Raw genomic sequence first — 27,113 nt, 5'->3', positions numbered from 1 at the left:
ATTTGTAAATTGCTCCTAATTCGTGGAACCATTCCACTCCCATTTCTACTGATATTGTCACTTGCCTTTCTCTCCTGCCATTTCTGCTCGCCCGTCCCTACCCTCCTCTGCCTTCACTGCCCTGCATAGAGTCCTCCTCTGACTGCCTCCCCTCAAGGTCCTCCCTTTCACCCGGAAGGAGTCCCTAACCTCTCTCTTTCTGCACCACCCTTGCATGCACCCTACTCTGGTGTGTCAAGTTCTTATACAGTTCTCAATTTCTTTACAGCTAGGTTTGTGCTTTACAAATCCCTCACATACAAACAGAAAAATTCAAATACCAATGTCTGCTCTCCAGTGATACATTGATTACTCTGTCTGTGTTGGCCTGCAAAATTGGTCTATCTGGGCTATGTTTTTATGTTGAATCCAGGTCAGTCGGGAAAACGTAGTCGAAATATTATATTTCACCAGTGTACATTTTTTGTTTGAATTGTGTGATATTTACATTTTATATATTGCATATTTGTTTTGATTTGGTGTAAGAGATCCAGGTTTTGTCCCAGCTAATAGACCTCTGCTAGTGATGAAGGGTATAGGGGATGACCTAAGTCTGCATTTGCTTTTATTACCAAACAGTCACTTTTGTGTCTGTTTTATCTATACACTGTCATTGTACAGTCAATGCATCGGACGTGCAGACACCTCACCCCTTTCCGGGCACAGGGCTAGGAGTTCCTGTGCAATGTATTTGTTTGTAAACTGTAGGTAAACATTTTTCAAAATACATGCCCTTTAAGCAAGAAGGAGAATCCCAGCCCTTACATGTGTTGGCTTTTATGTGTTTCCTGATTTCTCTTCAGGACATATGCCTTATTTATCCCCAGGCTGTTGGCAATCAATTGATTCTGCCTCTTTTTAGCCAGTGTTTTTTGGAGTGACTCTGAAAGGGCAGTGGTAAGGTACACTGCCTGTCAAGTGTCAGTTATGAAACATGGAGACAAGGGCTGGAATGTCGTAGTGGTTATTATCTACTGCAGCAAACAACAAATATAAGTTATATTTGAATTAATCTCAGCCACTGGTGATTGACCTAAAGCGTGTTCTAGTTCATAGTTTTGGATCTGTGCCAACATAACTTAGGGCCCGATTAGGATCGCGGACGGACTTGAGTCCGTCCGCGACCCCTGAAGAGGAGGGAACGTCCGCAGGGGCTGCGGCGTTCCCGCCGAGCAGATTAGGATGTGACCGCCAGGGTGGCAGTCAGGTCCTCTATCTTTAACATTGCGGCAGGTGCAGCTTCATGCTGCACCCGCCGCAAGGTTCAAAATGCATGCATCGCATTTGCATGCACAAAGCGGCAGACACCGTGCTGTGCCTGCTGCTTTGTGCACGCAAATGCAGGGGGGTACCGTAGGTACCCCCCATGTGCACCCCCCACTCCCCCTTCACCCAGGGGGCCCGCAACGGGCCCCCGAAGTGAAAGTCCGTATGCTTTCCCACAGCGGAAAAGCCGCCGGGGAAAAGCATGTCTTCCCACAATCCTAATATGGCTGGCGGTGTCTGATAGACACCGCCACCATATCAGAGCTTTTCCGCCGCGGTTGTAATGCGACCGCGGCGGAAAAGCGGCGGACGGAATTCCAGACCCACCAGCCATCCTAATATGGCGTTGGGTCTTTGGAGGCTCCACTGCGGTTTTTCCGCATCCTCCGGGCCGGAGGTGGCTTCCGCCGGCCCGGAGGAAGCAGAAAAACCGCAATCATAATCAGCCCCTTAGTTTGGGAGTGCAGGCCCAACAGTATCTATTGGTGCAGAGAAAGACTGACTAGCATATTGCTGGTCTCTGCCTAGAGCAGCCTGGTGGGCAGAACATGGCCTGGAGTGTGGCCTTATTAATTACCATTGTCTTAGATTACATGAAGCACTTCACCCATTATATTGTTTGCTTTTGAAGCAGGAATTGGTACGGCACACTTTGGTTCCATGTGAAAACAAAGACTGTAAAAAACAGAGACTACACAGACCAAATACACACAATGGCAGTATTTCCACACCGCATTCATAATTCCACCTAAACTTGCGTAACGTCTACTGTTGGATTCATTTATTTATCAATGTAACTCCATTCCTAAGATATATGGAGCCACGTGTTTGGTAACTGGTTTAGGTGCATGTGGATTTTTTTAAGGGACTATTAATTTATAGTAGATATTTTGGCAGTCTGTGATTTGCAGTCTTTATTTTCACTAGCAACCCACATTCATACATTATATGAGGGTGATCCCAATATTAAGATTATGATTAAAATAAGGCTGAACAAATAGCATGCAGTGGTTCACTATAGTCAACAGTCGAGTCATACTTTGTAGGGTGCTTGCATCATGAGGGCCACCACTGGACTAGTGGAATGTCATAAATGCTATCAAAAGGAAAAGGTATGACTTGAATCAATCTGATTAATTGGGTGATGCTGAAATGATTGCTGAAAAGGGAGTGTTAGAAATAAACGTCATGGAAGCTATGTTGTCTCTTTACACAATGCTGGTAAGATTTCTTATGGGGAACTTTTGCTTTGAGGTGACCTCTCCAGCTAGACTGCCAAAATAGGAACCGAAAAACAAAGAGCAAGGAAATGAGAACGCATTGACTTTTTGTCACCTGGTTTAAGTGTTGAAAACCAGCTTGGCGTAATTGCACTATGGCATTTGGATAGATCAGCTGGTCATGAACCATTTTGATCTAATATTGAAAAGTGTAGCCTGTTGCCATAGTTTAATGTTTTGAATAACATGATCCCTGCTAATGTGAGGCACAGTCATGGATACTAAATATTTTCAACTTTATGATAGCATGTTTCTAAATTAATCACTCCAAACAGTGGCATGAATTGTTAACAAAAACAGAGCTCTGACATTGTCAGGCTTTGCTGACATCGTATTTGTTGTTTGGAATGGGAGTCCTGCAATCTAAAGAAATAGTTGAAGATGTTAAATATTCATTTTTCTAAATGTGTCTTTGCACTGATTGCGTCAAATAGAATATGAAAATATAGGCTTCAAAGTATGACGACTGGAAAATAAAACTATGTACAAAGATGTGAACCTAATCCTGCCACCTACCAAGTGCATCCAGCCTCCTCCAGTTTGATTTAGAATAATAATTTCACCCATTCCCACAGTAGCCAGTAAGTGAATTTGATTACATTTTGGAATATTTAACAAGTCAACATCTTTGTAAATATATACTCTTTAAATGTAAACTGTTCTGCCTTTGCTGCAGCTTGATAGAGATGGCTGCACAAACCCATAGCCTTCACAAATATTTAACCACATTTTCAGAGCCTGCAAACCTCAATGTAAATCAGGGCCTGTAAGCTAGTGGATGATAAGGAACCTTCTGTAATTCAAATGTGGCAGAGTCTGTCCTCCATGCATATGACAGCGTGAAAAAATATATTTATCAGAATAAAGGTTGAAAGGCAATAAACAGCTTAGCTGTTTATGGTGTGCAAAAGCAGTAGAACATAGGGAGCTGAGCACTCCCCCACAGCAACCAATGTCAAGACATGGCTGCTGGTGTGAAACCGGCTGTGCACTAGAAACACAGCACATTGCAGCCCTAGGTGATCGAGGAATGTGCCAGAAGTCTGCTCGATAATCCCCTCTCCTCACTTCCTTGCCAGCCCTGAAACACACTTCTTAAACAAGGAGATTCTGAGCATGAATAATTTAATTTCATGAAGAAACACATTTACAAAATGCAATGATTATTCCATCTGCGCTACCGCAGATAAGTATTTCGTTTTTATGAACTCACATTTATTCTTTTTGTTTATATTTATGGGATCAATATTTTAACATGGATTCTTACAAGATTGATTGTATTAGTAGTGTACAGAGAGTCATGTGCCTTCTAGAGATGGTGAAATACCGCTGTAAGATGCAGAAATTGCCAATGTGCACAACTTTAAAGTTCTAGCCACAGCACTCCGAATTTGTTACTTAACAGACCATCTGCTGCATAATTTTCAGATTTTAACGAAAAAGTTCCTAGATGAAATGATTTTATCATTAACATTGTTGTACATAGGGTGCAACATCAAGCGTGACACTTTGCAGAAGTAGACTTGTTCCCCTCCTGTTTTTGATGATGACATTTAGACATTTTATATCTGCAATGTCTGTTCAGTTTCTGCCTATAGTTTTTTAAAGTGATTTATTTATTATATTTAACACTGGAGACAGTTTTGTGTCAGTGTGTGAAAATATCTAAATATCTAGGTAGTAATGCTAGAGAATGCCTTACTTTTCCAGGTAGTTGCATAATGCGCTGTATAATTGAGCACAATGTACCTGTGCTTGCTGCACAGTTTGCCTTTCCTTGATGTTTTTACTTTATCAACCTTGTCACATAATTTTGTCTTTCATTGCCACACAATTCCAGTGGTCCTCCCTATAAGAAGGGTTATTGGAATAATGCGGCTGTGGGGTAACAAATTATATGGCAAGAATGGCTAAAAGAAACGGCAAGGAAAAGCAAGTTAATCTGCATTATGTGGCTCTTTCAAAGGCTTCAATGTCGCTATTTAAAAAAATAAAAAAATAAGGTCCACTATGCAGGCTTGTAAGTCGTCTTTGGATAGTGGGGATGCTATTTCGGTTTCAGCAGTGTTTCTCCTTGCTGCTTGAACTCGGGCGTACCTGCATGGGAGATGAATGTATATAATTTGCTTGGTTCAGAGGCTATACCTGCATGGTGTTTGTCGTAGACTAGATAGAGTGTATACTGTATACTGCACCATTGTATTTACCTATTAATGGAACTTCTCTCTGGTCTCCAGTAACCATTTTTAAAGACTTTCATACATCAACCACTAACCGATGAAGTATCTAAACCTGCTTGAATACATTATTTTTCATATTGGAGCTTCCATTCTCATAGTAATATGTTTTGCTTGTTTGCTTCCCTGATAATATGTACTCTATGATTTTAGTACTTCCACTACTGATTAAAGTTATGCTAATTTCATTACATGAGAGGTACTTTTATTTTTACCATTTCTATTTTCTTTTTCCCTCCCCTCTATCCTGTTTTCTACATATAATTGCAAATATTTTCCCGTTCGACCTCATTATTATTCAAATGAAATCAGTACATTGTTATTATATTATATTGTGAACCTGCTGCTATGCTATTTCCCTTTATCCTACTTAATGAACTTTACTTTTAAAACTTATCAAAAAGAGGCTTTACTCGTTCCCAGCATGTTTTGGTGTCCCCTTGGGCTTGTGGACTTAATCACAGCCCCTTCAGTCTTGCTTGTTTTACTAGGGTCACTTTATGGCAAGCTTCAAGGGCAATCATTGGCTACCCGGTGTCAGTGTCAGTTCCTCAAAGTGTTGCCTTCAGCCAGGCTCCCCTTTGTTCTGTATAGGTATTTTCCAAATGTCATGTTGTGTAGTCAAGTCTCAGCAGCTGTTATCTGCCACTTTGATATAGCCCCTTATGACTGTCAGAAATTACCTTGTCAATAACTGCTGATATAGGAAACAAACCATACTTAAGGTGAGTCGGGCAACCACGGTAGTTCCCATTCCAGACTACATACTTTGCTTGGCTCTCAGGATTCTCAGTTCTTGCCTTTTCCCCGGGTAGAGTGTATGGGGTCTTAAGCTCACCCTTGTGGATCTTAAGCTCACCCCTGTGCTCTGTTTGTCTCTTGCAATGGACCAGGCAGTTTTTTCGTGGGTCCTTCTCCTTTATTACATGTCCACGAACACTCTCATTCCTGTGTTGTTTGTGTATTTGAGGTAAACTTGCCATTGCTTATGCTTGTGATGCATTATTTGCAGCCATCTTATCAGTATGGATTTCTATGGCAAAACTTACGCTTGCCCCAGAGCAAAGTATGGGGCAGCATTAGAGAGACCATTCCCTGATGCATTTGTTGGCTCCGGTTGCTTCTGGGTCATTGCTAAGATTTCCACATGTGCTGAGGGGGAGCTTTTTTTTGGTAGCAGTGTACCGCCAGTCTCGATCACACCTTGCCTCCACTTCACCATTTCTGCTTTCTCTAGTTTTCCACACCTCCAGTAACACCAAAAAAGCTCCTCTTTGTCTGGGCAGCAGTGGGCCCCATTCCTCTGCATTTCTAGGGGTCTAACTTCTTTTCGGGAGCACTTTCTATTGATTATACTAGATGTCATACCGCCGCCCCTAGTCTAGCACCATCTGGGCTCCACCCCCTTATTTTATATTTTAACCCACATTGATTCAAATTGGAACATGATGCTGTTGTAATTTCAATGTATTTTAAGAAAGAAAATTATGCATGTTCAGCAGACACTATTGAAAATGCTATTAACCAACAAGTAAATATTTTTTCTTGCATGGAAGCACAGAAGTACTATTGTTAATTCAGTCCTTTCTGATATTCAGAGTAAGAAAGGGCAATCCATGACTTCCAAGCCCACTGCTTTCCCCATCCTGATTTTACTTTAGCTTATCCAAAGCACATGTAGCTTTGTATCCTTTGGCTTCTTAAACCATTTCCTTGACTCATATTAGGTATAAAACTGCAAACTAGCAAATTAGTCTTTATTTTTCCGGATTATTGTTGGCCCCTCTTTTTTGACCTCTGCTTTGTTTTGCTCAACTGTTATTTATAAATAAATAGAAGATCACAAGGTAGTCTGTAAATATGGTACAATGTGGTGCTAAATAATAACACGACGAAAATGTATATCCTTCTTCGAACGCCTTGTATTTGTATAGGACGTGAACACCCCTAAATGATACCTCAGATTCTAAAATATACCTCCCAAGCACTTAACTCAGTACCTTCTCTGCACATACAAGATGCTGTTTTTAAAATAGAGCTAATTGAGGATGTTGTACTTACAGCATATTCATGGGTGGTTGATTTTTAGGTCTCGCCTGAGCCAGCGCATGCGCTACTCTGGCGAGACATTTAGTAAGCGGCTTTCAAAGTGCTACCCACCACACGCTTTTGTAGGCCACCAACTGTCTGTTACGCGCACAAGCGCGCGCGCGACGTGCACAGCTGGCATCTGGCTTTCTTGCGTGAATTCCCTCCCCTACCCCCTCCCTTCTCCCACTCCCTCGTCAGCTTCATGCCTCTCTATACTGTAGCAGGCCGCGCAATGTCTTCAATCAAAGCGTGGGTGCCGCGATTATAGCAAAAGTAAAGAAATAGATTTTTTTTCTATTTCTTTACTTTTGGTATAATCTCGGCACCCGCGCTTTACTTTAAACATTAAAAGTAAAGCGCGGGTGCCGTGATTATAGCAAAAGTAAAGAAATAGAAAAAAACCCTATTTCTTTACTTTTGCTATAATCGCGGCACCCACACTTTACTTTTAATGTTAAAAGTAAAGCGTGGGTTCTGTGATTATAGCAAAAGTAAAGAAATAGAGGTTTTTTCTATTTCTTTACTTTTGCTATAATCGCGGCACCCACGCTTTACTTTTAACATTACAAGTAAAACGCAGGTGCCGCGATTATAGCAAAAGTAAAGAAATAGAAATAACATGTATTTCTTTACTTTTGCTATAATCGCGGCACCCGCACTTTACTTTTAAGTAAAGCGTGGGTGCAGCGATTATAGCAAAAGTACAGAAATTACGTAAGAAGGTGGAACATTTACTTTAGGATGAGGGAAGCACATGGACAGTGAATGATAAGCGCACCTTGATTGTCATCGTGCACGGCATGCAATTAATTTCCACACTGACTAAAAGCACACATCAACAGCTGGTGTGGACAAGCACTTCAATGCCGAACATAGGGATAGTAAGCGCTATAAAAACACTTTAATGCCATACAATACTAGAGCCCATCAAAATTCCCCCAAGCTTAATTAGTCTACAATTGGGATTAGGGAACTATTCACTATTGTAGAAGACTATGTGCAAGCCCATTGTTCTTAATTCAGAAGGCCTTCCTTTCTTAAAAGGGTCTGGGTGAGCAGTTCAATCTACCTAACATGGCTGAAGTGGGCCCTGTGTTTGCTAATTTTCCTGTCTGGAGTGGAGTTGGCCTGCTAGTTTGGGTTGGATTGAGCAGGACCAAGTCTTATTCGTTTATGGCTGGACCTTGTCTGGAGTGGCACAGTGGACAGAAAAATATACAAGTAACTGGAATGAATCTTCCAGTAACCACCAGTGGCTAATACGAATGAAGCATCACTGTCTCAATAAGTAACTAACAAAAAAACTACCACTTAATAAATAACTCACTTTCTCACAATCAGTAAATACATAACTCATCTAATCACTCTCACTACTTGACTATCTCACCCACTATGTCTCACTCAATAATTATCCAACTCGGTCAACTCTAACACTCTCTATCACAAACTAACAAAATAAACCACTCTCAATAACTAACTAACTATTCCAACTTACTCACTCACTCTAAAACACTTTATCTTACTCACTCTCTTATACTCACTATTAAACTCACTTACTAACTGCCACAAACAAACTCTCACTTACAACTGATTATAATTGTTGGTTGGCCTATATCATAATTTCGTCATATTTAAGGACAAGACTTATTCAACCCAATGGATCATAAAATAAAACACTAGTGTGCATTTAAAACTACAGTTTCCTAACCTCTATCATACCACCTGGTTGGGGGATTTCCCATATTTAACGTTTTGTATTGTGCGCACTATGCCTCCCAAAAAACACTATGTAAACAAACTTTGGCATAGCCAATACATCTCACCTTTGGGACCTTATAAATGTTAAGCCATGCAACAGTTGATGTTGTTGCACAAATGATATTGTGCTGCATAACTAAATACTTATAGGGTCCCAAAAGCGAGACCTATCGACTATGCCAATCCTTGTTCTACTTAGAAAAGAGAATTTGCCCTCTTCTGTTGCCTCACCAACTGAGCTGCAGCAAAAACACCTGAACACAACTCGCAGCATATCATGCTTTCAATGTTCTGAAAATGTCTAGAGATTTTAGGTTGATAGTTGGCGCAAAGATTGATTCAGCATGCCAATAGAAGGTAATGTCTTCTCGGGCAGCAAGAGGCTGTCAGAGAAGTCAGTCATTGTGGAGTTTTCCAATTACTAAGTAGTTTTTCAAGGCGTTTTGTGATTTGTTTAGTTGTGTGGTTTATGATTGTTTAACCATGACAAGGTAATTTATATCATCCACTCTGCAGATGTACCCATTCTCCGTGTTGCTGGGAAACCAGCACCTTTCCAAACTTTTGAATTAAATAACACAAGTGAAAAATAAACTAAACAGGGGGAGAAAGAGAACCATTTTAAAAGTCATATTAGTACATGTGGTTTAAAGTTGGAATGCTATTGAGATTAAAGTGTTTATCATTAGGTCCGAGGCCGGACTGGCCGTAGCGGGCACTAGGCGAATGCCTGGGGGACCGGAAGGGTGGGGGGGCCCAAGGCTTTAAGTGGGCCAGGTCTGTCCGGGTCTGAACACCGGCAATTATTTTCAGGGGGCCTCGAAACGGGTCTCTATCGGGCTCAATTTTTGAGCCTCGCAGAGGTAGTCCGTTTTCTTTTTTTTTTCTTGGACTATTGTTACACACATACTTAAGCAAATCAAGCTAAGGTGCTCCCAGTACCCCTGGCATCCCCACACCAGCTCGATCAGAGGCGCAACTAGAGCCAAATTTCGGGAGGGGCTAAGGAAAAATTTTGGGGGGTGGCTCATTATTCCAGTAGTAGGAAGTGTGGAGATGCAGGGGCTCTAAGAAGGGGTAAGAAAACGACAAAGAATCATTAACATGCAAATGATCTTTTAAAGACCTGTGCAGTACTTAGGTGCAGCTGTGTGATAAGATACCTTTTTAAAAACGTTATGTGAACTGGACCTTTATGATAGACGTAACCAGGTAGGACGGTGCGGAGCACTGCAGAAGTAGTCTGGTCTGAGCACCAAACCAAAAAATCAGTTGAGATTTTTTTTTAAAATAGGATAGTGTCACGCAAGAGTATGTAGGGTTTATTTTGAGCAAATGACAACTTCTAAAGCACTATATACGATGAAAGAGGACGTGTTACCCTTTAGCTTTTTCTTTGAGGTAAAGTGACTGCTTCCTAAAAGTAAACCTTTCCACCACGCAGTTTACTGCAGGTCAGCTGGGTTGGATTGGGATAAAAGCACTGCTTTGGTGACGTTTTTTAAAAAAGAAGGGGTTGGGTGGGTCTCTGACAGAGGCATGTTTTCTTAGGACGGGAGAGAGCAAGCCTGAGTGGGGAATTTCAAATCTAAAGACACTCTGAGGAGTCCTAGAGCTGATGGCTTGTCAGAGCAGGGGGTACTGCTACACTAGGTATCTCTATTTAGACCACGCCTCTACTTAGATAGGCCACACCCCTTTGAGGTTTGCCCCACCCCTTTTATAGCACCCCCAGTTTTGTTTTCCACTTAAAGCCCTGGGGGGGGGGCTGGTTTTGTACCAGTGAGGGCTGTTTTTGTTGCTGGGAGACGATTTTGCAGCAAAATATATTTTTTTCCCTGTTATGTTGGTAGCATTGACATCCAACAAGACATCTAAGCAATTTATGCCTTAGAATATATGTTCCTTTATTTGCCTGCTCAGTTTACGGGATGACCTCTACACATCCCCTGAGTAGTTTCCTGGTTTCAGCATTAGAGATTTTTCGTGTTTGTCAGTTAGCTGTCATTTGCAGAAACAAAAAAGACAATATGTTTGAACGGAAATACCAGAGAGGATAACCTCCCTTGTGAGATGTGTAAAATTGGTGAAGAGGTTTCTCGGATATTATATTGCCTTTGCTCGTTTATGGTAGAGTCAGATGTATTGATTGACAGAATAAATTGACTGCTTCGTAGTCTGTGTTTAACCTACAGTATTGTATGCAATGGTAGATGCTGATGGTTTGTTTTCTGAATATGATGTTACTAATGTAAGTGTGAATTTCTAGTAGAGTGCATTGTTGCAGGATTGCACTTGCATACGCAGAGAACCGCTAGATTGTGATCTCATGCAGGAGTGACATATAAGAAAAGTGTACAATACTATGTGGGTCGGGCGAACCAGTCCCTTAGATGGGTGCACCTTTTGATGAAACGATATGTTTCTTAAATCGATTCCATTATTCTCAAACAAAAATTCAAATACTTGTACATTTTAAATTACTCAGTGAATTTATTCATTTATCTATTAAATTGTAATTCATTAGTTCATAATTTTATCATTTTTAGCAGGACGAAATGCTTTTTACAAAACCCTATGCATTTCGGGTCGCACATCGACCCTTCTTCAGGGGTCTACAAGAAAAGCCAGATCAGACTCAGATGAGTAACAACCTTCATCAAGAACAGCATTACTACGTTAGCACCATAAGGTTCATCACCATGATCAGGCAAACAAACTCATCTATAAAACATGAGTATTGCATATATTTGATGTTACAGATATTCTCTCATGAGCAACTTTAACAGCTATGACTTAGCAGTTCAATCCTGTCATCAGAGTGTGCTTCCCTATCGTACCTACTGGGACGTGACGACAACCAACCCCACTTTCCCTTAACTATCCTCACCTCACTTACTTTCAAAATGTGACTGTCAGCGCTGGTAAAGCCTGGCAAAATGTTTCTTCTGTGTTCACCATTTCAAAAGCCTAGCATCCGCCAATCATTGTACTTCCTCACTCTTTTACTTCTTGCGAGATAACGGCATTCGCCTCTCTCACGTGATGTTACTATCCATTCATTTCTCAAATACACACACTCTCTCTGCACGTGATATAGTGCGGTTACAAACTCTATCCTATTGACATCATTATGTTGGTGGTGGTTTCTCTAATCTTAGCGCGCTGCCCCGTGCTTGTGGCTTCCTGCCTATTTCGTGCTCAGAGAATTCTACAATACTCAGTGTGCACGTTAACCCATTGTTATCCTGAACATACCTTTGATGTATCCACGATCAGTACATATGTTCCCATAATTAGGTGATGTTATCAACAAAAATAATAATCCTATATTACACATCCATGTGAAATGCAGGCTACAATAAAGCAAAAAAGAACATAATCATAAATCATTACATCGTAATCTCAGTTTATAGAAAGCATGCTAATTCGACACGGTTGTTCATTCCATGCGGCTGAATGGAATTTAATTTCCTGATCCCCAAAAAATCAGCTGTCAGTAATTGTTTATGGGGGTTCATATCACAGTGTTGTTTAATAGCTTCCATGATCGTAAATCTAACTTGAGCAATTTGATGACCAGCCTCATGCCAATGTGTGACTACTGTTGACTTCATGTTTTTCATTCTGATATCGCTTTTATGTTCCGTCATTCTGATCTTCACCTTTCTTTCCATCTGCCCTACATATATTTTGCCACATGGGCATTTGATGGCGTATATCACGTTCTTAGTGCCACATGTACTAGAATGTAACAATGATATCTTAGTGCCTTTTGTGGGGTGTGTGATTTAATTCCCTAGTATTACGTTATTGCAATGAATGCAATTTTCACATCTCTGCATGCCTCTGAACACCTGTTGCTCTTTCTTTTTTTAGTTTTTGTTATAGGATAAATATTCCTTAAGATTCTTTGACCTTTGAAAAGCGAATGTTATTTTCTCATCAAACAACAGTTTCAGATCTGGTTCCTTTTGAAATAATGCACACTGTTTCCTAATTATGCTTTTAATTTTATTGGCTTGCGTAGAGTATTTCAACACACAAACGGTTGGTGTCTTTTCATTGGGTGGTTTAGTTGTGAGTAAAGTTTCTCTGTTCAAATTTCCCACTTTCTCAATGGATTCCTCAATGATCTTCCTCGGATATCCTCTCCTCATGTATCTCATGGCCTGATTATTGATTGTTGCTGATACATCTTCAGGCTTAGAAGTGATGCATTTTAACCTCATGAACTGTGACAGAAGCAAATTTCTTTTTAGGGATTCTTGGTGGAAGCTTTTAAAATGCAAGCAGTTGTTACAATCTGTCGCTTTGAGATACACATTGGTTTTTATGGTATTATTGTCAACCGATATTAAAACATCCGAGAACGCTATTTGCGATTTCTCTATTTGATAGGTGAATTTAATACGTTCATGGCTCATGTTCAAACGTGTAATGTTGTTTTGTAGTGCATACTTCTCCCCTTTCCAAATGATGAATATATCGTCGATGTATCTTTTAAATAGTACCAATCCTTCTGTCCGATATGTACTCTGCAAAATATGATTCGATTCAAACTTAGACATGAAAATATTCGTGTAGGATGGTTTCCCCGCGAATCCCATGGATGTACCATTACATTGAACAAAAATCGTGCTTTTCCATTGTAAATAACTGTGGTATAGTGCTGTAATTATATAAGAAAAGTGTGGCATGCACAATAATTATAGGTTCCTGAGAATGTCTAGTAGTCTACCTAGGTTAACCGATAATTATAAACCTTTACTGGTTGCTGGTATCAAAAGCTTAAGGCTCCATGTTGTGTGGTTTGATGAGGAGGATAAAATAAACCACCAATCTTCCAGCTTTGGGGGAAATAAAGACATGGCTTGATGAAATAGAGTGTTCTTTGGACGTGGCCTATGTCTGTACTGCTTGACTGTACTGAAGGCGGCCGAAAGGTCCACCAGAAGAAGAAGACAGGAATCGCCTGTCTCCAGGAGGCAGAGACAGGTGTCCACAATAGGAAGGAGGCTGGTTTACGTAGAGTACTCGCAGAGACTCGCTCCCAAGGACGCAGGTTCGATCCTGGCCTACCTCCTCTCATGATTGTTTCAAATAAATATGTGAAACACGTCAGTGTCCTAGTAAGATGTCTTCCCTTTTTAGGTGTCAGTGCAGCCATCACAACAAATACTCTCCCTCCTCCCTGCCCCAGTCCGGTACATTTGGTAAATGAATTGACCGTACTTTAACGGAGAGGTTCGGGAATATTAGTGCCTTATTTTGTGTGTGCTGCTTCATGACACACTTCTGCAGTGTATAAGCGCTATAAATAATAGGTCTTAAAAGTACCCAGTTTCATGGTGGTCAACGTACCGACCTCAGAAGGATGAGTCCCCCGGTCAGGATTTGAAGCCATCACCTTCATACAATCACATGTATCAGCAGCGAGCGTTCAACTCACTCGCCCATCTTGCTAGCAGGCGTTCAAAGCAACACAGGTAGCTCTTACGTGGGGTTCTTTATCAGTGTCTGTAATGCCATTAAGACATATGTTATGATTTGTAGTCGACATTATGCTTCGCCTTTGCAGCGAGCACAACACCCCACACAACCCCCGTAATAAAGGGCAATAAAGCCATTCACCCTAATGGTATTCCCCCTGCTTGTAATTCTAACATTTGAGTACTTATCACAGTACCTGCAAGCCTGAGGCCTCACTAAATAAACATCATTTTTGCAGGGACCTCGCCTGGAATCTGAAACGCGTTTTGAACGTTCTAAAATGAATATAATTGACTTCTCTTCTGTGTAATCTTAAGGCGCAGTTTCCTGGGTGGTTTGATGGCATCGTTCTATACAGCAGGGCGTTTTGTCTGTATTTAAATCGTGATGGTTCTCAGCGCCATCTGCCTTTAGGATGAATCTTTGGTGCCCACTGCTACAGACTCTTGAGTCGCAGAAATGCACCCAAGGCCGATGCAGCATTGTTACCTCCCCGGAAGTAGCATTTTACTGTATCTCCCCTCCCCAGGCAATGGATTCTCCTTTGATGCCTTGAGTGGCAATGAGCCAGAGAGGTAGGTTGTGAATCAAATGGTTGGGCGAGAGACTATGGGGAATATATGCGGGGGACAATGGCCAGTTTTTCTCAGTTGCTCTGCTCTGCAACTTATTACAGGGATGAATTGAGGTGAAATAAAAGGCAAAGTCTTAATATTTAAAGTGACGTCTTTAAAACGTATATAGCATTCATTGAACTGTAACTCGCATCCAATATGTAGCTTTTGTACAAATTCTAATGATCTACGACGGCAGATTGGCCAAAGCATACAGTTATTTTTTTATATATATTTTTTATCTTGAGAGAAAATACAAGTTTAAATCGTAAAAATCATTGGGAGTCTGTTGTATGTCTGCCAGTAATGCACAGCTTTATCGGAAGTATAGGGAGTACCTTATGATTTTTTCTGTACTTTGATGTTACTTTAAACACTGTAAACCAGTATTACATAGACACTGTTAAACGGTGTTATGTTTTAAAAGGTTGTTTCTAACCTCTGACTGAGACAACACTGATGTTGGATGCGAACTAGGTTGACGGGTGATTAATGCCAGGCTGTCAACTCTCCAATCCCTTTGCTGACACCTACTGGCCAAAAGGGAAATCACTCTGTATTGGAGTTAAATGTTTTCAGACAGCCTAGCTCAATCATATATTGTTTCCAATCTCATCACAGAAGAGGAAACAGAAAAGCAGCACAATAAATGTGAGGGAAGGGCACAGAGCCGAGTGGTTTAGCACATTCAACACTTAAAAGAGAAAACTCTCCTCATCCAGGTTAACGTAGGGACAACATACTAATGAGTAAAAAATAACCAAAACACAGCAGCCTTTCTATATTTGCACTCCAGCAGGTTGCAGTGAACACATCGAGTTTTAATGTTGAGTGTAGTCTGCCAGGAAATACAAAAAATATATATTTCATTTTAAATCCAAGGCAACATGGTACTATGGTCATTTCAAGAATTAGTCATGTAATCTTCTTTTTCAGAATGTATTTTACTTCTGCTGAGCTGCATTAACATTGTAATAAAACAGACTCCATGCTGCAGATTATTCAGTGTTCGACATCTCAATCCTCATAATGATTATGTGTGATGTTTAGCATCTTCACACATAGTCATTCGTGTCAAAGTGCAACTCCTTCTGTTCAACACTTGTTTCTAGATTAAAATTGTGCTGTTTCCATGTTCATCTTTTTTCTAGCATCTGAAAGATGCCTGCAAATTGTAATAACCATCATTCTCAAGCATTCGTAGTAGTTATTGGTGTTTTTAAATATGATGTTCCCATATTATTATACATATTTCCTTCCTCTGAAATGAGTTCTATAAATGTGGCCATTCACTGACTTTATAGTTCTTAAGCATTTGGATTACACTCTTGGCTGCGTTTTAGGAAATCAAGTACGTGCCGTTTCTGACATGTTCCCAGCGTTGCTTTACAATGAAAACCTAGATCTATATTTATACCTTCAATTCCAAAATGTTGCCTGAACTACAGTCATTACACATATTTGGGTTTGTGGTTTCGTCACTGCTAACTTTTTTCTCTACTTTCAAGTTGTCAGAGGCAAATTTTTCGAATGATGTTTTTGTAACTCGTGCAAAGTACTGCTTAATTCATGGCAATCAGTTTATGTCTTCAAGAACGGTGCTCGTTCAATTCACCTTCTTGTCCCCCATCCATACAAATTAATTTCCCAAGATGCAATTTGGAAACACGAATCATAAAAACAATGTGGAAATATAGGAATAAATGATGCATGACCATTATTTGCATAAAAGTCTAGATTTCTGAACATTTGCAAAAGTACCCAGGATTATACACAGAAATGTCAGCAAGGGTCATGGGCAGGACTGTCAGGACGGTTTGCTAGGAAACACAATCTTGCCGGTTCACTTGGTCTCTATTTTTCTCTTAATTTTCCTGTTGCTCATTTACCACTGGCAGGCAGGAGTTGTGTGGTTAGCTATGCAGTGTCTAGACTGCAGTAGAAGAGTTCATTAAAACAAAAAATATATTGATTTGAGGAAAACAAGTGAAATGTCCCACCAACATTTCACTCAATTTCTCAGCTGCTCATACCACTCATGTCCCTGACTGGTTTAAGATCAGGGGCGTGGCTTCAGGAGGGGTGGTTGGCGTGTTACTACCCCCTAAAAATGTATTCTCTAATAAATAGTTGGGTACCAGTGCTTTCAGTCGGGTAATGTGAAGTGTCTGTAAGATTTCACCTGGGATTTTTACCTGCCCACACTGACAAAAACACACAAACTACCCCTCGTCTATGTATTGAAAGTTTTAACAATTTTTGATTATTTTGGAGAAAAATATGTGTTTTAATCACCCCTGACAATCCACACTCCTCTCTCTTTCCATTTTCCCTTAAGCCCCCTCATGTCCAGCTTCTCATATAATATGTTTTAGCAAGATGTCCCAGCGTGATTGTTGGGGAAGCTGAAGCTCCCCCCTCAACCGCAAAGACCCCTACTCATACTGACCAACCTACGCCCCTAATTAAGATAGGTTTGGCCATTACTATACCGGAGTCTCTCCCAGCCTCTTATGCAGACAGTAGTGGGTATATAGGTACTGGGGATGCTACAGTGATTCGGAACTGAGTTGGCGCCTGCCTGTATGAAAAGGGGTCATGCTATAGAAAGCAGAAGGGTCTTAAAGACGGTGGGGTCTCAAGGTCAGCCCTAAAAAATCCACCTAAGGACATCATTTTCTAAGCATGTCTTCCTTTGCAGCAGCCACTCCTTCATGTTCGTGTTGAAAACCTTCTTTATAATTTTACCTCAGTTTCACCTGTTGTAGATATTAAGAGCTTTTAGAAGTTACTCGTACCTACTAGTGGTTTGCTAATTTTATATCAGAACATGAAGTTTTAAGATAGTACTACTTTTCGAATTTTGCAAAGGCTGTGAATTTCCCTAGTTGTCCTACGCCTGTGCAAAGATTTTTCTCCATATATAGAGATCTTTTTCATGCTAATAGAGCCCAATCAAGCCAAATGCAAAACGTATTTGATAATTCGTGCTCCTTGCATGTTTGCATCATAATTCCATGATGGACAATGGCTGTAGAATGTATTTAGAGTTTTTTTCAATAAGGTTCCTTTTTGCTGAACTTGTTCTATGCACAATGGCTTTGCGAAGGACAAGAACAATAATAAGTAATAAAACAAGTAGAAGTTGTCCCGGAGCATGCTGGGGTCCTACAGCTACCCTACATCATACTTTTAGGTTACCGCCACTCTGCGAGGTCATTTATGATGAAAGCGATTCCAGCGTAATGGCGGGATCACTTTCCTCACAAATCTATTGCTAGGTGGGTTTGCATATCATGGCTGCCTGTCTGCTGTTACTTTTATTTTACAGATTCAGCAGTATCGGCTCCTGGAGGGAGTGCTGCCGGGCGGTGGCACAGGGTGGAGGAGGGGCAGTGTGGGAGGTAGTAAACTCCGGATTATGGCCTAACGGAGGTAAGTATACAAATAAATAAATAAAACGAATTTCATTGCGTGCACTGCAGCGCCAAATGCGATGCAGCGTGCGCAATAAAATTCGTTTTATTTATTTATTTATTTGTATACTGTATGTAGAATGTGTTCTGCACAATGTTCTCTGCTTGGTCTGTATATCTTTGAAATGTTGTTTGTTATGTTACATCTTGAAAGATCAGTTGTGAGCAGTTGCTCTGCTGATCTTCAAGAAGGTGGATGCTCCAATAAACACTTCTTCACTACAGTTTGGATTTGCCTGCTTCTCTTTTTCTTGAGAACCCTTACTACAACACATAGTTCTTCTTTAGTAGGCACCAGCCCGATTCATGAACCCCTTCGTTTAAAAGTCAGAAATCTTGGATTTCTTGGAATAGATGTCCAATAATATGGTAGCAGAAGTCTTGGCAATCTACAATAATCCTATATTTCAGGGAGTAGACCTTCAGACCAATATTTAATCCTTCGGAATTTCTGCTTGGTTAGCAGCTGTATGAATATTATGTCTACTTGTAGAGTGCAATAATCATTCATGAGGGTATCCAGGTGCTTGGCAGGTCGGCAGGTGGCTGTATCTCTGGGGCGTATTCGAAGAGCCAGGGCTTCAACTTCTTGTGGAACTCAAAAAGCGAGGAGAAGGCACTGAGGTGATGTGTGGAGGTTGTTGCACGCTTTGGGGGAGATGTACAAGCAGTCGTGGCTGCTGACTAGAAGCAGCAGTGGGGCAGGTGGGTGTGAAGGGGCAGGGGTGGCAAATCTGGTTAATAAAAAATAATCACTTCCCATCTGGCCGGCTGGCCAGCAGCTGCCCCCTCTCCTGTGTCCCATGCCATCCTCTTCCTGGCTTCTTGTGAGAAGCAGGAAGCTTCAGGGATCCCACGCTTCCCGCAGCCAATCACAACGCTGCATGGTCTGAGTGCCGTGACACGGCGCTCAGCTAGGGGCCGGAGGGTTGGGCATGTTCTCCATGCAGGCTGTAATGCAGCCTGCATGGAGAACAGGGAAGTGTGCATGACTAGTAACAGTCATTGTGCACAGGAGTGTTCTACCACTCCCCCCCTCCCACCCCCGCTCTGGAGCCCCGCTCCCCCTTCACACACGCCGCCGTAGCAGGACAAAATAAAAGGATAACATTATGTTATTATCGTTTTATTTTTTTCTCCTTTCTTTCGCTGCTTCCTGGCATTGAGGCGATGCAACCTCTGCCTTAGCTGAGGAGCCGCCAGTATGAACGAGAAAGCGTGCTCCCCAGGTCAGTTTTTGTGTATGAATAAGCAGGTGGATATTCACTTTGCACATTCTACTTTTTTCTTGTTTTTCTTCTGCGGAAAAAATATTTTCCCTCTGTATTAAGTGCTCAGCATACATGTTAAAAATGGGGTTCTCTAGTTGGCAATGGTTTGCACCTTTGTGCAAATAGGGACCCTTGCTTCTAGTCCAGGAAAGGAGGATACACTCCTAAAATAACCCCTGCTCCCCCACTTAGCTTGGCATAAGCAGGCAGGCTTATCTCAGAGGTTTGTGTGTAAAGCATTTGTGAACCCATACAGTAACACAGTGAAAACACTACAAATGGACACCACACTAGTTTAGAAAAATAAGTAATCTATATCTAGACTTAACACAAGACCAAACAACAAAAAATTCACAGTACAATATCAAGAATACAACTTTCAAAATGGTAGAAATAGCTTATGTAAATGTAGATGGAAAATGCAACACTTTACTCTCAAAGTACCTTAAATGAGTTACGCAAAGCAAACGGAAAGAGTCGCAGGGAAGGTGATACGCCGTTCCTTACAATCAGGGGAGTGGATGTGTCGGGGAGCACTTGCACTTTGGCACTGAACAGCAGTGGCATATGGGGCAAAGCATCGAAACCAGCAAAAACAGAGGAGGCAACAGCAAAAAACTGGAAGGGAGACTCACGCTAATGGTGCCAAGTCTAACAATACACCTCCATGAAGTTTGTGGATGTCTCCTACTCTTTCCCATACTGAAAATACAGGTACTAGACCTTATGCACTTTGTATGTGGCTTTCCCGTGTCAACGTTGACTTGTGGATACCCACAAACCTAAGGTTTTACTAGAATTTTGCAAGGCAACCCTCCCCGGTACTATTTATTTCTTATCCTAAACTTTAAACGTACCATGTTGGGAAATCTTACTATATTTATGTAAGTTCACGTTACCTTTCTTTAAAAATAAAAATCACTTTTTATGGAAGTTAAATTGTATATGTTTTCTTTGTGCACGTAACTTTCACTTCGGTGTACCTGCACCTATTTAATTTGGCCCAAGACAGTGCTGTGGCACACAATAGAGAGCCAGCAAGAGCCTCCTGGACACATTGAAATACTCTGCTTGCCTCTTTACAGTTTGAAGAATAGTCTGTCACATCTGTAATCTCAGTGCTATTAAGTTGTGTCTGTAAACCTGCCTCTTAGGCAATAAAAGTGTGTTTAAACATGTGGGTCCAACTAGTATTATTGTAATACATCATGTCACATGCCCACTTCACTAACATATCTGTTTTAAATATTTTTTCAGGATTTCTAATTTTTAAAGAATACTGCATTACTGAAATAGAGGAAGGAGTACCTCAGCTAAAGTTTTATGAAGAGGTGAGTTGGTGAAAAGTATATCAAATCAATGCACAGACTCTATAGCATGATCACTATTAATCGTATTTTTCACATGGAAGTTGTTACTTCACATCCATACTGTAATCATTGTTTGCCGGTGAATTCACTGTTTATTAATATTGAGATTATCAAAACCCTCACTATCAAGCAAGGTAGAGTTTCTGCCTGACGCAAGAAAGGTATCTGCAAAAATTGCTGGTTTATGAACAGCTCTCCCCCGGCTTAACTACTTCCGGGTCATGGTCATTGAAAATAGTCCACGCCATTCTCCCGGGCACTCAGGTATAAAGTAAAAGGAAAAACTGGCGCTGCCCACTTGCCTCTGAGGTAAGCCTTCGCTGGTGCCGTCTGTGTGTGACCTTTAGATCACTCGTTTGTAGAGGGCTCATCCCTTTACTCACAGGCCTATAAGCTGAGTACTATTGTACATGGTAGTAGTAGTAGGAATGCATGATAATTACATCTCGACGAAGTATCACAACCAGCAATGCAAGAGCTATCTAACAAAATCCTTAAGAACTGAAAACAAGGTATATCTATGGTCAATTCTTCCCAAATATACGACATCACACTGTCTTGCCTATAATTCATTGGTCAATCAACTGTCACATCTGAGCCTTCCTTCCTGACATGGCTTCAGATCCAGCAGAAAATCCTGTGTTTCCTCCTGTTCACTGTAAAGAATTGTCAACTAGCAACGGGAAAGGCTGTTCACTTCCCATTCACATTTAAGTGTAGTAAAGAACCTTACACTTGATTTTCCCTCCTTTTCGGCAATACCTGTTACAGTGATTGTTTCTGAGTTAATTGAGGGTTCTTTTTGGGTCTCGCTGCAGCAAGCGTAAGCTGTCTCGCAGATCTCCTGTTAGTAATACTTTAAAAAAAGTTTATGTATGCAGAAGTACAGAGAGACAGTCGGCTCTGGGACAACCCCCTTCAGACACTAGCTCTAATGTGTTTTAAGAGTTTCCATTGCGTTGATAGCCTGTCCATCTAGTCTAGGGTCTTTGTGAACGATTCCATTGTCCCATGGCTCTTTGAAGGGACATCAAGGAGTAGTCCTACTCATGTCAGCTAACCGTCCTATCTGTGAACTCACTTTCGGACCACTCATCACCATTTGTTTTTCTAGTCCTCTCCTGCATTCCTCCCTTTCCCTCTCCTTACCTTCCCTTTCCCTCTCCCCACCTTCCTTTTCGCTCCCACCTTCTTTACGTTTCCTCACTCTATCATCCCATTCACTCCCACCCTTCTGTCCTCTGTTTTTCCCCATTCTGAAGGCCTCCTTGTTCTCTTGTCTCATTCTCACCTTCAGGATAGGGCACTTTCTTTCTGGGGTAAATACAGAAATACTGCTAATTTCTACGTGCAAATGCCTGGTACTTATTACATTTATTACGCACTGTGAGGCAACTCCCTCAGGGCACCCTGATCAGCCCGCAACCATCAGCACATCCTTACCTCTACTAGTTTGGCTGGACGACCAGACTTTTAATTTTCTCTAACTATGTTCCGCCCCAAATCCCTCAACACTGCACCTGAGAGACATGGTGCCAACTCATGGAGCATCCAATATCCTAAAAATCTCTCTAATAGTGCAAAAATGAAGTTCAAACACAGCCTACACAAATAACGTCTGGAAAAACTAATAGCTGATACCTACTACAGCATGAGCAATGGCAACAAGAAATATGACTTTGTCTTCTACTTTAAACACCCTGCAAAGTGGAGAAACATCTTCTCTCTATACCTAAAAGTTACCAAATCTATCAAAATCCACTACAGACTTAAACTCACCACATTCCCCTCCCTAACCTTTAGAGGGGAATTCTCCATTTCTATTTTTAGGACAGGAAAAATACTTGAACAAGCTACACACCATAACCTCACCATCTTTGACCGGCACTTCCCATCTCTTCTCATTACATTCTAGCCTTGTTTCCCACTCTCCCCTATCCCTTCTACCGCCTACCGCCAAACGTGAACCTTTGTGCCCTGTTGACTCCACTGACTTGTTACGCACCTTTGTTAAAACCCTCTGACACACAAAGCAACTGTGCTGCCCCCCCTTTGACACACACTTTCACTAGATTTACTTCAATGGCACCCACCCTAACCAATGAAATAACTGTAACAAAACTCACTGACATACAACCAGAATCCGGTGACACCAGCTCCAACTCCAGACTACTCTCCATGGACTCACCCCTCTCTACTAATGTTGACCCTTCTCAGCTCACACAAAATGTCCGCCTCTCCAACCTTAATGACACAGGCCATCCCTATATTTAAGCTCACTCACCCTCCTTCACCATGAGACCTGATGTGCCATCTTTTAGAGATAGAAATTTCACTGCCAGACTTTTTCCAGCTTCTAAATAAAATAGAACAAACATTGTATTCACTGGCTATAGACTTCTCACATGTAAAAAGACCTTCTGATCCACGCCAAGTGAACCGACTACCACACCCCTGGTAGGGAGAAGTTGTCTCCACTTATAGGTTCTTCAACTATCAGCCAACATCCCTATTGGACCACTATTCCCTTGAGTCATGCATCCCACATACCCCACCGAGCTTTCATCCATGTATCTGATTCGGAAGCTGAAGCTCTCTTAGAATCTTATATCACTATGACCCAGAATACGGTCCACACTCCTCTGTCCACTATCCCAGTAATCATGGGCAAAAATTGAATCTCTAGAACGTTCACCTCGCCTAGACCGCCAGCTCAATACACCACTATTCAGATACTACAGACCTCAAACAACAGTTCTAGCCTGCTAACATGCATGCTTCAAAACTCCAGATCAGCAGTTAAACACGCCACATATATTGCAGAAGTATACTAGATAATGAAATAGATATTGCATTCCTTATTGTAACACTCAACACCCATTCTGGACCTGCTCATTCCTCCTGGCTATACCATCATTCGACAGGACAGATTAAAGAGATTAGGTGGCGGTCTGGCAATCATACACGAAGAAGGAATCTATCTTGCTACCTTAACAACCTCAAAATACTCAACTTTCGAATACCTTAGAGTTGAACTTGCAACCAAAGGCCCCTTTCCTATCAAACTTCACAACTGCTCTAATCACACCCTCTTCTCAGAGGAACTAACTGACCTAGTAACATGGTTCTCCCTAACGGACTTGAATGACGTTTTCTTGGGCTACTTCAATATTCAATGGAGTAACTCAGAAGACACCACTGTCTGCCTCCTTACTAACCTTCTTGAAATAAATGACCTCAAATAACTTTGCAATTAACCAACCCATTGTCTCGGCTCCAATCCACATTCTATAATCAGCAAAAAAGATCAGCTCGTACTTCGATCCATCTCGCCTATTGACTGGTCTGACCACCGTCTCATACTATTTAATACCAAGACCAACCTCAGAGCTCACACAGACCGTTCCAAAAAACCTACGCACTGGGCTAGGAATATCAAACAAATCCCATGAATTGAATTGGAATCCAGGGTGCGGGCCAAACTACAGTATTATCTTCTTACCACTTAGTACCTCACCGCCCACTACAATACAACGATGATTGATGCCCTTTATCAAGTAGCACCTCTCAATCTCAAACAATCTAGAAAAATACAAGCAAAATCCTTGTTCAACTCCAATCTGAACAACGAGAGGAGACAATTAGGACAAGCAGAAAGGATATGGAGACAGTACCCCTCTACAGTGCACCTCTCACTCCTAAGATCTGCAGGGCTTTCATATAAGAAACACATCTTTAGAGAAAAAGCCCCCTTCTTTTGCAACCAACTTGACCGCTCTAAGAATAGAGCTTGGAGCTCTTCAACATCATCAAACGACAAACTACCCTTGTCTCCCCTCACGTAATAACAGCCTCCTATGAAAGCTGTGAAAAAATTGCCAACTTCTTCATTGATAAAGAAGCAAAGATTGAACAATCCATCATCCAAATCAAAAATCCGTCTTCCTTTCCCACCCACCCCACTGACGCACTTCCCCCCATGATTTCCCCACTCCAGATTTAACTAATGACCGAATGGTCCCAAGAAAAACTAATGTCAACTATGATCTTTGTCAACTGAAAAATTATGCTAATTAGTCTGACTTCAAATTCATGACAGAAAGTGAAGTCTTCAATATAATTGTAAACTCAAAGCCCACACCTTTGATCTCCTCCCATCCACAATAATACAAAACCTCAACAATATCATCGCCCCATTTTGGACAAAAATCATCAACACATCCCTCTTCTCAGGGCATGTACCGACCTCCCTCTAACTAGGCCAAATCACACCCATACGCAAAAAAACAGAGGCTGACCCTAATGACCTCAGTAACCTCAGACCTATCACCAACCTCCCGTTCCTAGCCTAAACAATGGAGAAATGCATCCTTCTACAACTCAACCAACATATAGAGGAATTTGACCTACAGGACAACTTCCAGTCAGGATTCAGGAAAGGCTGTAGCGCAGTAACTGCTTTGCTCAATATCTCACATGATATTCACAGATCCCTGGATGAAGGTGAGGCATTCCTCCTAATCCTACTTGACATATCAGCAGCTTTTGAAACTGTAAATTGCCCAGCAATAATAGAGACACCCTAGAACTGCAGTGGTATCAATGGCACAGTCCTTAGTTGGTTCATATTATACCTGCAACATCACTCACAACAAATAAAAATCAACAACTGTTTCTCAAAACCAACACCAGTTCCTCATGGTGTACCCCAAGGCTCAATTCTCTCCCCATCATTTTCAATCTCTTCATGGAGCTTGTTACTGTTATCCTGAACCAAGCAGGGGTCAAATATCACTTATATGCCAATAACACACAACTTTGCTACAATATGAAATCACAGAGTGACATCATACATCTGAACAAAATACTAATCAAGATACAGACTTTGCTCAACAAAAACCACTTAAAGTTGAACCCCCAACAAAACTGAATTACTAATTTTCTCCTCGAAAAACAACCCTCTACCAATACAAGTTTGGCTCACAAACCTGGACGCCCTAAACTTTTCCCATACACTATCCAACTCTGTAAAGTCCTTGGGCATCACCCTGGACAAAAACGTGTCATTGAAGGATTGTTAGAAATGGGATTTCTGGTTGGCTAGGGCTTGCGCCTAAGCAAGGCAGAAACCACTACTCTAGTCAGGGCAAGGGATTTATACACTGACGATAACCCCTGCTCACCCCTTTGGTAGCTTAGCACAAGCAGTCAGGCTTATCTCAGAGGCAATGTGTAAAGTGTTTGCACAACACACTCACACAGCAGCAACACACTAGGCACACCACAAAAGGAACTTCACTCAAGGTTATATTAAAAATAGCCTTTGTATTATCATAAACACATTAGAAACATAATCACACATTGACACTGTGCCAAGCGGCACTGGCAATATTCACAGGGGATTATATACAGCACCATGCCAATCGGGCCATGGTCAGAACCATTAGACCAGGTAAGTAAATATAAACCAAAACCAGTAACTACTGGTAAAATAATGACCTAAGTATTATCACATTACCATTAAACACCATCCTAAAATATCATAGCATGACATTAGGCAATAAATCACATTAGTCCCAAGCCTCACTAGCATAAACACATTACGCACTAGGCCACACCAGCATAAAAACATTATGCATAACATCCTAAGCATAAATACATTACACATTAGGTATCACATGCATTAAAACACATTATGCATCACATTAGGCCTAAACCATATTATGCCTAAATCACACATATTAGGCCCAAACCCCATCAGCATAAACACATTACGCAATAATCATGGGGCATGAATCACATGAGGCATCACATTAGGCAGGACATATCTTAGGCATAAAAGCAGCAGCGCACCATGTCGCACTGGCAAGGGCCTTGCGCCCTAACAACATCCTAAAATGACCCCAGGACAACTGGCCTTATACTGGGGCTCAAATACCCATTGTCCAGAAAGTCAGGGCTCTAGGGGTATCTCTCAAAAGGCCCTCTGGCTGCTTCAGCAGCAAACACAAAATGCACACTGCACTGGGCCTGGGGAAGTGTAACTCATCCCCCTCCTCATTAACAAAAATGCCCCCAAACGTCGCAGCTGCCCACTGTCATGGGGGGCAGCTGTGGAAGGGAGGCCTGGCACAACTGTGTCCCTTAGGCCCCTCTGGGACACTGAGAAAAATTGCCCCAACGTTGCACCTGTGGGGATAAGGCTCAATAATGGCACT

At 41.5% G+C, this 27,113-nt stretch overlaps 1 protein-coding gene across 2 annotated transcripts in view; it reads left to right on the top strand.

The window, feature by feature from the left end:
• Positions 1 to 27,113, top strand: part of GRK3 (G protein-coupled receptor kinase 3) — a 1,268,751-nt gene that overhangs the window by 670,072 nt on the left and 571,566 nt on the right. For both annotated transcript variants that reach the window (XM_078667331.1, XM_078667330.1), the window contains exon 3: positions 20,783 to 20,856. In XM_078667331.1, coding sequence (XP_078523457.1) covers positions 20,783 to 20,856 — 74 coding nt within the window. The remainder of the gene's footprint in view (positions 1 to 20,782; positions 20,857 to 27,113) is intronic.

This window comes from Lissotriton helveticus, chromosome 11 (assembly GCF_964261635.1).
Source record: "Lissotriton helveticus chromosome 11, aLisHel1.1, whole genome shotgun sequence".
Classification (NCBI taxonomy): domain Eukaryota; kingdom Metazoa; phylum Chordata; class Amphibia; order Caudata; family Salamandridae; genus Lissotriton; species Lissotriton helveticus.
This window is presented reverse-complemented; position numbering and strand designations above follow the sequence as displayed.